At 34.3% G+C, this 17,832-nt stretch overlaps 1 protein-coding gene across 3 annotated transcripts in view; it reads right to left on the bottom strand.

Moving 5' to 3' along the window:
• LOC109098460 (paired box protein Pax-7-like) overlaps nt 1–7,600 on the bottom strand; it is a 49,702-nt gene extending 42,102 nt beyond the window's left edge. Inside the window, exons 1-4 of one of the 3 annotated variants that reach the window (XM_042713057.1) lie at nt 6,937–7,600; nt 5,734–5,969; nt 5,352–5,481; nt 4,866–4,994 (exon numbers count right to left, since the gene is read on the bottom strand). In XM_042713057.1, the coding sequence (XP_042568991.1) occupies nt 4,866–4,994; nt 5,352–5,481; nt 5,734–5,969; nt 6,937–7,021 (580 nt within the window). In that variant the 5' untranslated portion in view covers nt 7,022–7,600. Of the gene's footprint in view, nt 1–4,865; nt 4,995–5,336; nt 5,482–5,733; nt 5,970–6,916 lie in introns of all 3 variants that reach the window. The other 2 variants (XM_042713056.1, XM_042713058.1) reach the window with 2 other exon arrangements.
• Nucleotides 7,601–17,832: the final 10,232 nt, after the last annotated feature.

Below are 17,832 nucleotides of genomic sequence, written 5' to 3'. Positions count from 1 at the left end.
TAGTTGTTTTGTTCTTTTGGTCCAACAGGATGCCCCCCACTCTACAGCATAGTGCAAATCTCGGTGAATGTCATGCATTTTTGACTAATTGTTTGATTTCCCAAAACATCCCGTGTGTTGAAGGTATACGCAATTGTCAGGACTTAACTGAAAACTTGTTGGTTTCATTTTATATCTGGCGACAACGAAGTTGGATCTATAAAGTTACTGAGTATTAAAGGATTATACGCTTGCTTTTTATGCGAAGGGGAAAAATCCACGTTATCAGCAGTGGACTTAAGAATTGTGAGAAGTGGGAAAATGGGAGATTGTCCCTTTAACCCAAAAAAACCCCCCCCACAGCAGATATCCAAAAGCCATTCGCATAGTAGGCTAATATGTACACTGAGATATTCCTTGTCCCTACTTTAATTAATAGACAGGCCGTCTTGAAAGCAGCACTGGCAGTCTGTAATATGATGAACTGCCATTGTCGTGGTGTCACCACAAATGTTTCCGATAAGAAAAAACACCCAGGGATCAAAGACTATAAGCCTCTCAGTTTCCTCCAGACGCCTCGGATTTTCTGCACCTACTTTCTATTTTTTCGCTCTTTTTTCTTTTTCTATTTTTCTCTCTCCCTTAAACATCTGAAACACACAAAATCCTCTTCACTTGCATATAGGATCCGCCCCAGGTTAACAGGTCAGCAAAACTGTTGGAAATAATTGCATATTAATATTCCGATGCAGGAGGAATAAAGCAATCTTTCGACATTTAAAAATGATTAACGTCAAATGTCATTCGTACAGACTGACTCTGCAACGCTATTTAGACGCATTAGGTCAAGTTACGGCTTTTTGTCGTATCCGATAAAATATTTAGATAGGCTAAATACAGCCTATATTAAACAATCCACAGACAACATTTAATCAATGATAGACGGAAACAATCTGTCAAAACTATCCCAAAACGAATTAAAAGAAAGCAGTTTAAGAATTTATAAATGAAAAGCTGTCAAAGATGTAAGGAAAAACAGAAGGGCATGGATTCGACGTTTTCCGATATTCGATTCGTTCCACGAATTAAATACCTGGATTTGGTGCAGGCCTGGTTTTTGTATGAACTTCATCCCGGGTTAACGTTTGGAAAATAATTTCCTCAGCAAAGTGCAGGACTGGTGTTAACCAGCATGTAATTCAGTTACACTGCAAATGTTTTACAAGGCAACGCCGTTGACACTAAACGGGTGCTGGTGTCATGATCTCTGGATTAGCATATTTCACAGCATAGTCTCATCATTAGACGATGACCTTGAAAAGAGATTGGTTATACAAACGCCAGACTTGTTCTATTAATTTGCACCATTGTTACTGTCCATCATTACTGCCTAACAAAATTTTATCATATTTATGTGCATTCTAATTAAAGCTAGCGTTTCGACTAATAATAGCAGGGAACGCTTTACACAGCAGGGCAGTTACAACATATTTTGATTAATTACTACAGAGAAAGGAACAATGAATATTTACCAGAATCTCTTGCATATTAACAACAGTTAGTTTGTATTAATCAGTAATTATGTGAACATTTTTGTAAATAATGTATTGTAAAGTCTGACCTATAGGCTAATAATAGCCTAATAATAATAATAATAATAATAATAATAATAATAATAATAATAATAATAATAATAACAACATTTTACAAAAACGCTCCCTCTCCCAACAATCTAATGAAATGTGTTGGGTAGCAGTGTGGGGAAAGGGGAGGCTAATCTGAGTTTAATACATTGATGCAAAGCGCAGGACCGCGGCTGTGATGATTGTGTTATCTCTTCCCAACATTTGGGTCTCCCTCAATTTCAGCCAAGCCAAATAGCTGCGAGAAAGTGCAAATGGAGTGACTCTCGATGCCTGAGGAAAAATATTAATAGCTAAATAACTTCCCCATACTTTCACTAAATCTCTCTCTCTCTTTCTTTTTCTCTCTCTCTCCATTCTAGATGGATTTATTTGAAGTGGTCTCCCGACTCATCCTATAGTCTATTTTCTTCAAACGAGGCTTATTTCAAAGTCTCAAATATACAGTATAACTTTAGTTTCTACAAATATCTGGGAACTATTACTCGCATTCCAACATCTTTCATTCTCGCGAAGCTAATTGGACTTTTACAGCATTGTCAAAATGAATGCTCCGCCAAATGCACATAGGAAAATTATATTTTAATTCTTTCGATTTTAGTCATTGAGTTTCTTCTGTAAATATAAATTATTTTTCAAATGTCTTTGATTTGTCAAGCCAATCGATTAATTTTCAACGTGGTCACTCAACGAGATAATTGAATAAGCGTAGTGCTACCCTAAGGTCGTGTAGAAAGAGTCATCTTTTTAGTAATTTATCAGGTCAGAAATGCAGGTAATCCACTGATTTGTTTAAACGATCTTTTGCGCTGCTCTGTGGGATTAGACCCTAAAGCCAATTGGTTTAATCAACTGAGCCTGAATGGAGAATCAGTCGATCTCCATTAATTGGCTGACAATTTTTTCTCTGGGTCAAATTACATTGGTCGAGTAAAGTCAATGTGGTGCACGCGCCTTTCATGCTCTGATACAAACACTGTGAGAAGAGGGCAGTGAATGTAAGAAAACGTAAAAATAGGAGCAAAATTTTTTTATGAGATATATTATATGTGAATGGTTTGATTTGGGAGTAGCTTAATTAAGAAGTTTATATTTTACAAATCTTAAAATATGGACAAACAGTAGTGTTTGTTTATGAAGCCAGGAGTCATTTCTCTTTGTTCAATAATTTCACACCCATAGTAATACAAAACTGCTCAATTTGTCCACAAATGGCGTGCTTGGGGTCTCATTCTTTTGCCATGTGTTTGTGCGTCAAATCAACTAAAATAGACCAAAATACAATAAAACAATATTATCAAATAAATATACGAACAAGTGTGAGAAAAGAATGTTGTGCTGAGGGCTAACCAGTGGGGGCCGTTTAAAGATGAAAGCGAAGAGAAAGAAAAGGCTCAATTTAATCTGCTTTAAAACCTTTCAAAATAACGTTGTGCTTGGAACTCAGAGAGTGAGAGCTGATTGGGGATAAATAAGTTTCTCACTACGCCTGTGAGCTATACACCCATCTCCAACACAGCCGCTTGTTCAAAAGACACGTTTTCATTACGAACTCTAATAAGTCTTAACATTATTAAATGCCAGTTGGATGATCAAGTGAAACAAGCCCCGAGAAAACTCTTTTCAAGTCTGCAAAAAGATTGCATTTTAGCCCCATCTCGTTTGCATGACACCGTAAAGCTATAATATAAAGAGACATTTTACAAAATGTAAAACAAATGTGGAGTGAATTTGAAGATGTAAATAAACATTACTGATATTTACACAAATTATTCATGAATCCTAGCAGGTATGCATGCATTCATCAGATTGAAATATTCATATTCTTAATGCACAGCGTTTAGGGCAATGGCAGAAATTTCTAATCACGGATTGTCACTTTGTATAACCGTAATCCAACAGATGTGGCTACTGCTAGCCTGTGAATCTGTCCACAGAGGTTGTACGAGGGTTTTGAGTTTCGCGCGCAAGCACACATATATACACACAAAAACGATACAAATGTAGATCAATCCTGCACACGGTTATGTTAAAAGCAGCTGTAAATAATGCAGAAAAGTAGGCATAATCAGCATAATTTTCATGAACAAAGAAAAGCCCAGTATGTGCTGTTCCGTATTGATTTTTTAGCTAAAAAAAATAAAATAAAATAAAAAATAGAACCCGTTTTATTTTTAAACAATTTCTTACAAATAACCAATGTTAAAATAACATACGCATAAATGACGAACTGGGCACCTCCTACCTCTAAACCACCTCTCTAAAGGTCAGCTAAGAAGCACAATAGTGATTCCCAAAAAAAGCAGTGGGCATTTCCAAACAAGAATAAAACATTTTGCACCCTCCAAATCTCATTCTATTCCAACAGACGATTCCATAATATTACAAAACTATCTACCAGCATGGTGTATTGAATAATTCATCTCTCTATAGTTCCCATCTTGGCCTTTTGTTAAAAGTTTTCCCCCCTTTACGGATTTTTGAATGTGAAAGGAAGGGTTCATTCCTTCTTTCGAAGCCTTGCTTTTAGGCTTTGCTTTGTAGCATAGATTCCTCGCTCCAAAAGAGCTTCAGTGAAGCAGAGATCTTTGGACTGAAGTTCATCTTCAAGTGTAGAAAAAAAAAAAAAAACTATCACAAAACCGACGGGTTTTTTTTTTACTTCAAAAAGACAATCGTATTGTTTGCTTAAATTAAGTATTTATTTCTACCGAAATAATAACATTATTATAAAATAGACGATTGCATAATTTCATATTAGCGTACAAAAATGAATTTAAAAAAATTTAAAACCAAAAATTAGTAGTTTGTTACGGGAAATACTTGTTACCAGTTGCCAGATGGAAAGGTCTGTTAACGTGCGAATAAGCGTGCCGAATTATCTCGAGAAGCAGCGGGCAATGTTGCACTTATGGGCTGTAATTGATATTGATTGCCACATCGGTCATCTGTCAGTTACCGTTTTCAAGGGACCGTTTACTCAGCGTCAAATGAGTCTGTTGTACAAATAGATCAAGGCCTAAATACCATCCGTCAGAGCAAGTATAAATACACACTAAATCAACCCCCATAACTAAATCAGCAAAGACGCTGAACATTACTGACACAAAAAGCATTAATGTACAAATTTAATGTGCAGAGTAAAAGCCAAATAAACTCAAGCGCAAAGTTTATTTAGACAAGTATTTAGACAATGTGTTTTTTTTTCCTGCATACGATTAAAATTAAATTAAAATGATTTACCTTTGTCTCCCAGTATGCCGTCAATGCTGTGCTTAGTTTTTTTCTCCCCACTGTCATCCTTTTTGTCACAATCGTCGTCATCGTCTTTTTTGCCAAACCGCGCACGAAGAACCCGGCTGATAGAACTTACTGATGGAACAATTAAAAATAAATAAATACATAAATAAAAGGACACACAGTAAGCAAAATATCGTATAATAATAATAATAATAATAATAATAATAATAATAATAATAATAATAATAATAATAATGTGAAGTAAATACATTATATCCGTAATTTATAATTAATATTATCATAATAAAATAACAATAGTAGCTAGTAGTAGTAATAATAATAATAATAAGTAATCAATTATTTCTCATAATATTTCCAATTCAGTTTGTTCAAATAGGCTAAAATGACTGAAACAAATTATGTTGCAGGTATGAGATGAGGTGATGTGGACATGATAAAAAAGGGGCTGCTTACCAGATGAGGCCTCACCTGAGGGAACTGTACTTCTGTCACACACACCGTCCTTCAGCAGTTTATCCCGAATCTCCCAACTGAACATGCCGGGATTATCGCGCTTGTATTCCTCGATTCGTTTTTCCACGTCAGGTGTTGCCACCTGCTTTTGTGTTTGATTGAAAATGCGAAAATAAGAAAGAAAGAAAAGAAAAGGAAGTATGGGTGAAAAGAAAAAAGACAGCAGAACAAACTTTAGTACAAATTGAACCTTTCCTTACGTGTCAACTTTTCTCAAACGATTTAAAATGAGATATTTCAATAGCTTTAGAAATAAAAAAATAATACAAAACACACCCTGCATATAGCTAATAGAATAAAAAAATGAAAATAAATAATAATAATAGGCTATACTTACTCTGGGTTTACTTCCTCCTATTGCTCCAGGACGGATCGTGCCAGTTTCTTGATACCGACAGAGGATTTTGGACACGCACCCGTGGGAAACGCGAAGTTGTCGGGAGATCACGCAGGGACGGATGCCGTGGTGAGCCATTTCAACTATTTTGTGGCGTATATGATTTGGCAAAGGCCTGCCATTGATGAACACTCCGCCAAGCTGATTGACTCGACCTTGACCCAGAGGAGTTGAAACTGCAGTAAAGAAATGGGATTTAAATCTAACTCTGGATGGCTTTCACTTAAAGTTCAGATTACAAGTTTAACCTCTTAAAATGCGTATATTTTTTCCTCAAAAGTAGGATTAAAAATAATAACAGTAATAAGTGTATCATTGATAGGCTATAGCCTACCAATAAACATCAGAAGCAAATAGTAGAGCCACACTGTTTAGTTTAACTATCTGTGTTAAAATAAATACTACTACTACTACTACTAAATTGTTTATTGTTCTAATTAAAAATAATAATAATAATAATAATAATAATAATAATAACAATTTAATTAAAATCTGGCAAATTGGTCAACATTCTCAGGTGTCTTGAGATGCGCTAAGAATTCCTGTCAATTAATGAAAGAAAATCAAGCAGAGAATTTAGCTTAATGTAATTTAACAGATTGCTCTTGGTCCTCTCGGCTTGGATGCGTCCCGCTTCACTATTTTATGCACTCGATGCTGGTCCAATATGACTGCATTCTGGATTCACTCGCGCCACTAGATCAATTCAACTAATCTTACAGGGACGGACAGGCTTAGTATATGGAAGTTTTATTTGAACCACATAAACACGAGCATTGCCAGCAACAAAATGGACCCTTTTTGTTTTTATATTCTGGTGCACTTAATATGCAGACGCGTTCTGTCCATTAAAATGTGATAAAGCCAATAACACTTTTCTAATACACACACACACACACACACACACACACACACACACACACACACACACACACACACACACACATTTAAAACTTGAAGCGAAAACGAAAATCGGACATATATAGCCTAATTCAGTCAAGAACTTGGTGTACTAACAGGTGTAATATAGGCTACACTTGAAACTATTCAAAACCTTTTTGGCTATAAGAAATCTGCAGGCTTGTTATTATCTACAACAATTAATTACAGTAAAACAAAGTACCTAACAACTGTCCAACCAACCTTCCAAGGGGAATCCAGTGCGAGGATAGTTCTGTCCTGGAGCCGGTCGCATCATTCGCGGTACTGTTCCCGGTAAAGATGACATTCTACTTTTAATAAATGACGAGGCACAGTATATCTTTAAACTGCGAAAGCAAGTCCAGACTTGTTGATGAATGTTTCCTTAATGACTAAAATTCACTTAAGTCCTGTTTCCAAAAGGGGAAAATTAAAAAAAAAAAAACTGTTATCCAGCCACACTATGGCGGTGATGTGAAACCTCCAAAAATCAAACAAAGATAAACAGTGTCGTTTGGTGCGGAGGGGGTCATGAGCAAAATAATTACAGCAAGAACAAGAAGCAGCGCGCGCCAGGGAGGGGGTACTCCAAACGCTCTTGAGTGAACAAAGGTTACTTAATTCTTTGCAGTGTTTTCTTAAAAGGTCTGATAGTTTTGGATGACAAAGTCTGCTTAGGGGTTGGGAGTAGTTGAAGTGGATAACTTCAGCGCGCGGTGTCGGAGGGGTGTTGCGCGCGCCGATAGGCTCTCGCGGTCTTCTTTTATTCATGTGGGCATGGAGGGGAACAAGCAAGTTTTTTTCGACCAATCACAAAAAGCACAGGGTAAGACAAACACACACGCACACACACGCGGAGTGCCTTTGAGCAGAAAACAATGCAAACACTTGATCGATCTACTGCCATTTGTTGACAAGGCCTAAAAGTCATAAGCGTATAAAACAGCAATTGTTTATATAAAATTATACTTTAATGATTTTTTTCCATATAAAAGCATGTATAAGTGTGTTTTGTTCATTAATAGACTCTCTAAGTTATAACTATAGCCCAATTGGCCTATTGTACAGACAAAACTCTGCAACTCAAATAGATGTTTTCCACTGAACTAAAACACAAGTTTAGATTACCCAGTCCGTCAATTAAAACAAAACGTGTGTTTGTGCTAATTAATTTGTTCTGTTATACCATACCATAGAACTTTTCATTCAAGTAGCTACAGATAAGCTAATAATGTTCCCTAGAATTTCCCGGGAATTGACGGAGCACTTCAGTGATTTGTTTTATTAGTAATCGTTTTAATTCTTTTTAATTTAACACCACTATCCTAAACATTTAACTACAGCGACCAAAAAAAGGAAAACCAAAGAAAAAACTAATTACAGTTTCAAAAAAAAAAAAAAAAAAAACTGAACACATCAGCACGAAACTAAAAGGTAAGAATGGCGTTTAAATACAATTAACCATTAAAACCAGTTCTTATTTGCGTATAAGAAAAAATAGGTTAAAATAATTATGAGCCTCATTAAGTAACCAACCAATGATCAGTCTTCAGATTAAACGATGTAAAGACAGCAATTTTGTCAACCATTTCTAAAACGTGAGGCTGATAAATGGCAAATAGCCTACGCTTAACAATTCAATTCAATGATTATATTAATGTAATGTTATTTGAAAGTTATGTCACCTGAAATTGTTCAAATAATCATTCATTAAAACATTAATCCACATGAACATACATCGACAGTCCAAATCACATTCTACATATTTGTGTGAGTCAGGAAGAATCGCATTAAATTATAACTTTTACTGCCATGATTAACAATTGCCAAACCTACGATTAGCAGTGATTGTTTAGGTATCCTGTTGGTGTGTGCAAAGGGATGCTTAAGAACATCAAACACTGGAACTCAACTTTAAGAACAGACAGGCAGTAATGACTTGAAAGCTGCGCTTAGTTGTTAACAATGGCATCGTTAATTTGTGTGCATTGCTGGTTAATATAGGCTATACTTCCACATGACTGAGCATGTCACATCTCAAGGGACCAGTAGCTTAATGCCTTTGTGGTCTCTTGCAGACGTTGCAGGAAAACTAAACAAAATTGTTGTTGTCACTATTTATTTGGGCAAAGACTTTGCCGAATAGGCCTATGTATATAAATACCTATAGATATGAGATTAAGCTAAGATAAATTTTACTTCAACTGTGTCTAAGATGTTTTATTTATTTATTTATTTTTATTTTTATTTTATGTCTACATTCGCAACCCAAATTTTCTGGAAGATAATCGTCACTTCTCAAAGACCATTTTTTTAATGTCACACTTTCACATATGCACATGCAATATTTTTAAAATACATTTTGTTCAGCAAATAATCAGTTTAACGAATTTAGTCTACAAACCTATAAAAAGTACACGTTTTTGTCCAATTAGGTTGAATGTGCTTGCATTAATTAGCTATCATTCAAGAAACACACCGCTGAAACTTGCTGAAAACTAAATACTTCTTGAATACCCTTCTTTGACATCTTTCTCTAAAATAGTACAAGGAACCCTGCATGACATGCATGTTGATTTACTTGTGGTCACTGTTGGCTGTACGAGTAACAAATTATAGGACTTGCCACCAGATGGCGATAAAGAACCAAAAATTTAATTCTTTGATTCTCTCAGTTTATAGGTTTTCACTCCATTTTATAATGTCCATAATGCACAGTCAAGCAAAAAGCATTGGTATCGTAACATAAACTGGCTGAGTTTCCATGACTGTATATGGTACTGTAATCGTATAGTTAACTATTAACTAGTAAAAGCTTTTAGAAATTGACACACAATTACAATGTTTACAGTATATATACATCATTGCTGTCCTGTGGACACTGAAGAGTAAGAGAAGTGAAAGTGCAGATCTGCATATCTGGAGCATGAATGCAAGATAAGGAGAGAAAGCAAGGAGAGCGAGGGAGAGAGAAAGAGAGCAGGTGCACCAGATCACACAAAGCCCTGCAGCAGACTAAGGTTGAGTTCCACATGACACTTTTAGCATTGGGGCAGAATAAAATTCCAGCTGGAAGCATTTAAGGGTGTTAAATCACTGGCTTGGTAATGACATTTTGTCTTCATACATCACTGAAAGCAAAGAAAGGAATGTCTGTGAGGTAGTCCCGACTTTTTCACAGGCATTCCTACCCATTTCCACAGTACAGTAGCTTAGACGAATGTAAATGATGATTGTCTAAGATACTTCAAACAGCAAAACAGATGAGGTCTGATGCAATAACTTTTAATATATATATATAATTTAACTCAGCTATTGAAAATATCAAATCTAGCCTTTAGATGTACTAACTAGTAATTTAAACCATAAGGTTTAAATTACACACTAACATTCAAAAGTGGGGTCATAAGTTTGATAAGGTTTATAGGTTAATAATTATTGTATTCAGCAAGGATGTGCTAAATTGATCATAGGTGTAGTAAATAATTTATAATAATAATAATAATAATAATAATAAAACTATTTCTTTCTTTTGAAGTTTTATCAACGAATCCTGAAAACAAGTATCACCATTTCCACAAAAAAATTTAACACTGATAATAATACATGTTTCTTGATCATCAAATCATATTAGAATGATGTTTAGATTCCAGATGAATGGCTTGATGTAGAGAAAAAAAGATCTCTGATAGCCGAGGCACTCCGTAATTAAAATGTCTTTATTGCAAAAATGACATGTCCTAAATGGACAACTTTAAAATGCCCACGCGTAGCGGCATGGGGCCTTCTTCAGGGCATAGTGAAGCAGATAAAAAACTGATCTTATAATGACAAAGACACTCAGGTAGAAGCAAACACACAGGTGCTGACAATCAGTATTGAAGGTCTGCAGGTAATTACTAGGACACGCCTCTCACACCGTTCTCAGCACTAAAGCTATTAGTCACAATAATAAACAGAAACACAGGCAACAGATAGCATGCATATATATTCATGCATACATTGCTAGGGCACGCCTCTCACATGGTTCTCAACACCGAAGCTGCTGGTCACAACAATAAATAAAGAAGCAACAAATAGCATGCACATACATTCATGCATATATTACTAGGGCACACCTCTCACATGATTCTCAGCAATAAAGCTGTTGGTAACAATGCAAGCAAAAAACACAAGCAACAGGTAGCATGCATATATTCATGCTTACACCTTCATGTATACATATGCATACACATATACTGTACATATACAATATATGAAAAGAATAGTTACAGGAAAGAACAATATTACAAAATCACAGAAAAGGTCTATAATCTATCTCCTCATTTAATCCTGGATAGTCCATTGCTTTGAAGCTCCATATCCAAAAGGTTTCACGTTGCAATAACTGTTTTAAAATATCACCTCCACGTATTGATTTTTTTAATAATTTCAATTCCCTGAATTCTCAAAGATGAAGGGTCACTATGGTGTATTTCTTTATAGTGTTTGGCAATCTTCGTTATTGACTCTAATTGCGTATTTGTGTTCATAAAACCGCTCTTTTAGTTTTCTTTTAGTTCTTCCCACATAGAAACACCCACATGGGCATTGTAGGCGGTAGACCACATATTCAGAGTTACAGTTAATAAAGCCATTAGTCTTAAATTCTCTCTGCGTTTTCAGATCACAAAAAGTCTTACTTTGGAGTGCCTCGGCTATCAGAGATCTTTTTTTTCTCTACACTGCTTCATATTAGAATGATTTCTGAAGGACCATGTGACACTGAAGACTGAAGTAATGGCTGCTGAAAATTCAGCTTTGTTATGACAGGAACATATTACATTTTAAAATATATGAAAATAGGAAACATTTATTTTAAATTGTAATAATATTTCACAATAACTCTGTTTTTAGTGTATAAATGCAGTCTTGGTGAGCATATAAGAGAGCTTTTGAATGATAGTGTAAGGCATAAAACATGTATCAGGCAAAAAGAGATAAAACACAAGAAAATAAAAGGCTTTGAAATAAAATAGTAATATTTAGAGTAATATTCTGTCACTAGCACATCAGTCAGTCGGTCAATAAAATACTGCAAATTACTGTTGAATCAAGCTATCGGTGAAGTGGAAGGATCTGATAAAATGACCCTGGTGCCCAATCACAACAATAAACAATGAAGAATGCAATTATTTTTGAACTACCATACATTTAATTCAATAAAATTTCAAAGATTCTAAAAATCCTAAAGTTACACTCTAATTAATAAAGCACTGTTGTTCCCTTGCAGGTTCAGATGAAAACTCACATCTCATAATAAAATAATGGAATTTAAAGTTGGGTCCAAAGACAGATATATTTCTCTCTCCTCCCATCTTTTATTCAGACATAAAATGCACCATGAAGACTCTGTGGATGCCTCCATATGCCAAGCATGTGATCTTGTCAAGGAGCACCAAACACTGCACTATGAACTCTTGTGTCTCATCCTCTCACACGATACCTCCCCTTGGTCGAAGTCTTTCATGTGCTGGTGAGTGCTGTGAAGGCTGATGAGAGGACATGTGTGTGCGTCAATAGGTCATGACCTGGAAGGTCATGCTGCGTGGTGCGTTTCTTTCTCCCTTAAACCTGAAGACACTGAGACTACTAACTACTTACTACATACAAACCAGGGGCCATGGGCAGGCATTTCTATAACTGAGCTGATTTGGGATCCCTTTGTCACTCATAACCTGGAGAACAGTATCATGTATTGACCCTAGATGAACAATCTAGGAAATGAGAAGCAGAATCAAGTATTATACAGGCATTTGACACATTTTGGATTAACTCTAAATTCTGCAAGCCATATCATTAAATATGCAATTATGACAAGTTATTTGAGTCATGGAAAAATTTGATTGTATTTGAAGAACTTTTTTTTTTTTTTAAATCATGCACTGTCATAGCCAATACCACAAGTGTTTTTGGTTCAAAGACACATCGATGACACAATCTACAAAAAAAAAAAAAAAAAAAAAACATAAAAAAAAAGAAAGAAAGAAAGAAAGAAAGAAAGAAAGAAAGAAAGAAAGTGTCATAAAAAAACGTTTATACTATTTTCCAAGCAATTAATCACCGATTGAATCCCGCACACCATCAGTACTTGCAAACATATCAAAAAATAGGTTTATTCATATTAATAAATACATCTCTTTTTAATATTATATTATATATAATATTTGATTATATATTATTATGGGATTCATTCGTTTTTGTTCTGATATCATTTCAAGTTTTAAAATGTCATGTGGTCTAACCATCAGTTTAAAACATAAAATCCTCACACCTTTAATAAATGTTACAGTGTACACATCTTGATCATTATTTTCAAGTCTCTTTGCAAATATCATTGTTTCCTAAATATATCAATAAGCTTTTGGTCATACCACGTGACATTTTACCACCTGCACTAACCTTGAGTTTTCATAAAAAGGTTAAATTATCTGATATGTTCTTATTGACCTCCTAGACAGTCAAAATATCAAAATTCATTTTAATTCAGAAATTAAAAACATGCTCATCATACTGTAGAAAAAAAGGAGACTTGCATTTTAAATGTATTTTTGAGTAAATTAACTGGTATGACAAACAAACAAATTGAGCGTCCCATTATTGACCCATATTGGCTCAATTATATACAAAAATGTTATGATACAACATCATCTGAATCTCTTCTATGTTTAGGAGAATGATGAGGGTAATCTATGGGGCTGGACGGACCGTTCAGTAGCATGAGCGTGAGGTTACCTCCTCTAACAAGACATGTCTCAAGGTTTATAAGCATGTGATAAGCTGGTTGTTTTTGCCATAATCAGTTTGTCCGGACCTTCCCAGAAAATGTCAGAGAAGAAAGAGTTCTGTTTCATGTAGATGAAAGTAACATCCCTGATTTTACATGCTGCCCCAATTGGTTTCACTAAATCAATCTGAAAGACTAGTGCATGAAGAGAATCATTTGATGCCCCTTGTGGCTCTCCTTTACTGTGACTTTTGCCCCGTGCATGTGTACTTGCTCTTTTAAAAAGTTATGAAAAAAATGAGTGCATGAAAGGATGCATGATATTCTAGGGTCCAAGTTTTATCAAATGACTTGTCAGTTCCTGTTGGTAACTATTAAACTTTGACTGAAAGAAATACACAACCTATGCTCAGCTTTACCAAGTAAGTTCCTTTCTTAAATGCCAAGAATTGAACCTATGTTTAATCTATTCATTTCATATGAAGTCATTTTTTTATTGTCCTTTTTGATTAGATATGTAGATCTCAGAGTAAACTCGGCCACATAACATTCTGCCAGTAACGACAAATTAAAAAAGTGATTGTTAAACTATACCAATATTTCTAGAAAGCCTAATCATTGATTTAATCCCTATTTTTACCCTAATTAGTCGGAGTGAGTTGGCATGCATTAAACAGGGCATCAACAATGAATCAAATCAAATTACTCTGCAAAATTTGTCTCAATTTGTTGTCATTCATTGACCAGTGGCATAGAGATTACAACAAAACACTGAAACAAAAACGTTAGTTCAAATGATAATCAAACTGAAGAAGAATAATTTCCCAAATTCCTTAAAACTCAAGAAGGCCTTAGTTTTTATTTTAGAGATGGTAGATACTATTTATATATAAATATATCACAATTTATTTTGTACAAATTTTACCATTTTGAATAACCCTTGGAAGTAATTTTGAGATATCAGTCAAGATTTTTAAATAAATATTTTACAGTCTTGAATAACCTTTTTTGAGATATCAGTTAAGACTGTATAAAACAGCTATATACAACTATTTGAAAATCTGTAATCTGAGGGTGAAAAAAAAAAAAAAAAAAAATCAAAATACTGAGCAAATTGCCTTCAAAGTTGTCCAAATGAAGTTCTTAGCAATGCATATTACTAATCAAAAATTAAGTTTTGATATATTTTACGGTAGGAAATTTACAAAATATCTTCATGGAACATGATCTTTATTTAATATCCTAATGATTTTTTGCATAAAAGAAAAATCAATAATTTTGACCCATACAAAGTTTTTTTTTGGCTATTGCTAAAAATATACCCAAGCGACTTAAGACTGGTTTTGTGGTCCAGGGTCACAATTACGATCTTGCCTAAGATGTTTTGTCTCCTAAATACAGTCAAGATTCTTTAATTAAATTTTGGCTAACCTTTAATAATTACAATTGTGAGATATTTCACTTAGATTATCACATGGGGCAGGATGTAGTCTGAAAAAGCAAACGCTCTGTTTTTAGTTTTTGATCAAATCACATTTTCTCACATCGTAAAGGCAGAAATAACCACATGCAATGTAAACATAGCAGTCAGGACTCGTGTCATAAAACTTACTTTTGCAACCAGCCAATGAAACATCTTTAGTTTGCGAAAGCACTGTAAACATAGCATAGTATGGTGGTGTATTTTTTATGCTTTTCAGAGTGTTATCAGGTCATCCCAGTATCTCTAAGTTGTTTGTTCATAGATGATTATGACTGGAACAGGCAGCCTTGGAATCCAGAAGAGCATGAGACCTTCATGCGGGGCTGAGCCACCTCCGGGATCAATGTCTGCATTTTCTTGATCATGAACTGCAGAGCCACCATGCAAGATGCATTTTGTTTGCTAAATAATTATCTGAAGTCTCTATTCATTTGCAGATTTTTCACACACAAACAGAATGCATGATAATGACGTTGTATGGTTGAATATCATCTTCAGTCTTTATTTGGCACAATAGGTGATTAACAGAGTGAGATGGCTTCTGGTGCTTCTCTATTTAATGCATGCATTGACTTTGCTTTACGTGAATGTCTTAATGTCAGTTTTCTGCTAATCAAAATATTTTTTTGGATTAAAAAGTTTCAAATGATTGGCATTTAAAACTGGGGTCTAAGGTTTAGATCAGTTTGATTTCCCATAATACATATGTTATTGAAATTAATGCATCAGTGATGTAAATGTAGTTTTAATATATTAGTCTTTTTATAAAAATTCATGTATACATTCTACACATGGCCTTGAAGTTGTCTGTGCCTTAAAGCGATGGTGCACCCAAAAATGTAGCCACCCTCATGTCATCCTAACCTGTATGATTTTTTTCCATGCAGTTGAAGAAAAAATTATATTTTGAGAAAAATCTTTTCCTTTTTTTTTTTTTTTTTTTTTTACCCTACAGTGGAGGTTAAGGACCAAAACTGCCCAACATTCTTCAAAATAGCATCTTTTGTGTTCCACAGGAGAAAGTATGTCAGTTTGGAACAACATAATGTTGAGTAGTGATGACAGATTTGTCATTTTTGGGTGAACTAACTCTTAAGTATTAAAATGCTAAATAAATAGAGTGTATTTATGGTGGAATTTGCATGGCGATATAGCTATAATTAAGTTAAATTAACACTGATTAAACTGTTTTAAGTCTGATTTTTAACAACATCAGTTTGATCAATTTAGAAATTAGCTGAAACAATATTGTTTGTACATGAAATTTCACTCAGAAATTGCTAGTATATTTCACAAATAATTACGCAGTATCAGCAAGTAACATTTTTACAGTGATGGATGAAGATTACTTTTGGCTTCTAAGCTTCTAATTTCAGTTGTAGCACAATATCATTTTCCAGCAGCTACTCTTATCGCCCTCATTTGTAACTAATATGGGTTGAAAAAAATGTGTTAAAACACTTCCTGGGGAAAGGTTTCTTTGAAAATATAAACAAAACAATGAAAAACAAAGAGATATGATCATTAGAATATGATCATTTTAAAGAAGGGATTGTGAAGAGTTTAATTTTATTAATACTTGCTTTTTTTCCTTACATTTATTTTTTACGGTCTACTCTACAATACAGCATGAGAATTTAAAATGTAAAACAATGTTTTACCGCCATCTACTGGATAAAGAAAATAATCTAATATGAACAGTGGCCTTGACGTGTTTTTTCCTATAGAAATAGCCAGTTGTTGATGTGGCGATGCATGTTTCTAAACATTAGTGAATATAGTAAAAGAAACACTTATGGCTTTAATAATACATATCAACCTCAACTACATAAATATATGTTGTGATTGTACCTGTTTTTATACAGTCTATGGATTGTACACAAAGTGGGCATGCAACATAAAAAAAGAGAATGAGGAGGAGGAGGAAGTATAACAGAGAAAGATTTCACTCAAATATTCCTACTGAGATAAAGTTGGGTTGACGTTTGATATTAGACAGATATTCTGCCGCAAAAATAAATAAATAAATAAATAAATAAATAAATAATTCTTAGTGGATAAGCATAATTGTATTTAAAAATGGCTTATCTGAAAGGGATGCTGCAACGCTTTGAATTTAATTCAATAGCATGTGTCCTGAATAACATATGAGAGTAAAACCTGAATTAAAATGTTCATTTAGGAATCAGAAACCAGACACACCCTTTGACTGCATTGATTTTAAATTAATTTATTCAAAGTTTGAATTTTAAACTCAAAAAAACTGCAATATCTTCCTCTGGTTGGCAGTAAAACGGAGACTCTTTTGGAAGGCTTCTCAAGCTATTCTTGTCTTTTGACAATAAAAAACTGCAACAAGACATCCAGTGAAGCTTTATTTTAAACTAATTCATGTATTGGTTAAATTTTCAATGTGTTCTAGTGCAGTCTAGTTCTGTGGCTAAAACCACCATCAAAATTTTGTTCTAGAAACAAGTAACAAAACACACCCTTTGGATTTGAGATACAAGTCTATATGTATTTTACATTCATTTATTTCATAAAAATCTCATTATCATTTAGCCTGCATCACTTATGATATAAAAACCGACTGAAATCATTTAATTTAGGATGAAGTAACAGGGCACACCCTTTGCGTTTTTAACATGTGTTGTTTAGCAAATGAGAGTTGTGTGTTTGTGTGTGTGCATTTCAAGGCCTTGTACAATTTATTCAAAAAAATATTTTACTTTAAGACATTTCTTACTTCTACAAACAAAATACTGTATAGGCCTAAGAGCACTGCTATAGAGAAAACACACATCTAAAGTCAACAGTTATGTAGGCTATGAATACACTCATACATAACTTTCCAGTGTGACAACTAGCC

Source organism: Cyprinus carpio, chromosome A23 (assembly GCF_018340385.1).
Source record: "Cyprinus carpio isolate SPL01 chromosome A23, ASM1834038v1, whole genome shotgun sequence".
In the NCBI taxonomy this organism is placed as follows: domain Eukaryota; kingdom Metazoa; phylum Chordata; class Actinopteri; order Cypriniformes; family Cyprinidae; genus Cyprinus; species Cyprinus carpio.
This window is presented reverse-complemented; position numbering and strand designations above follow the sequence as displayed.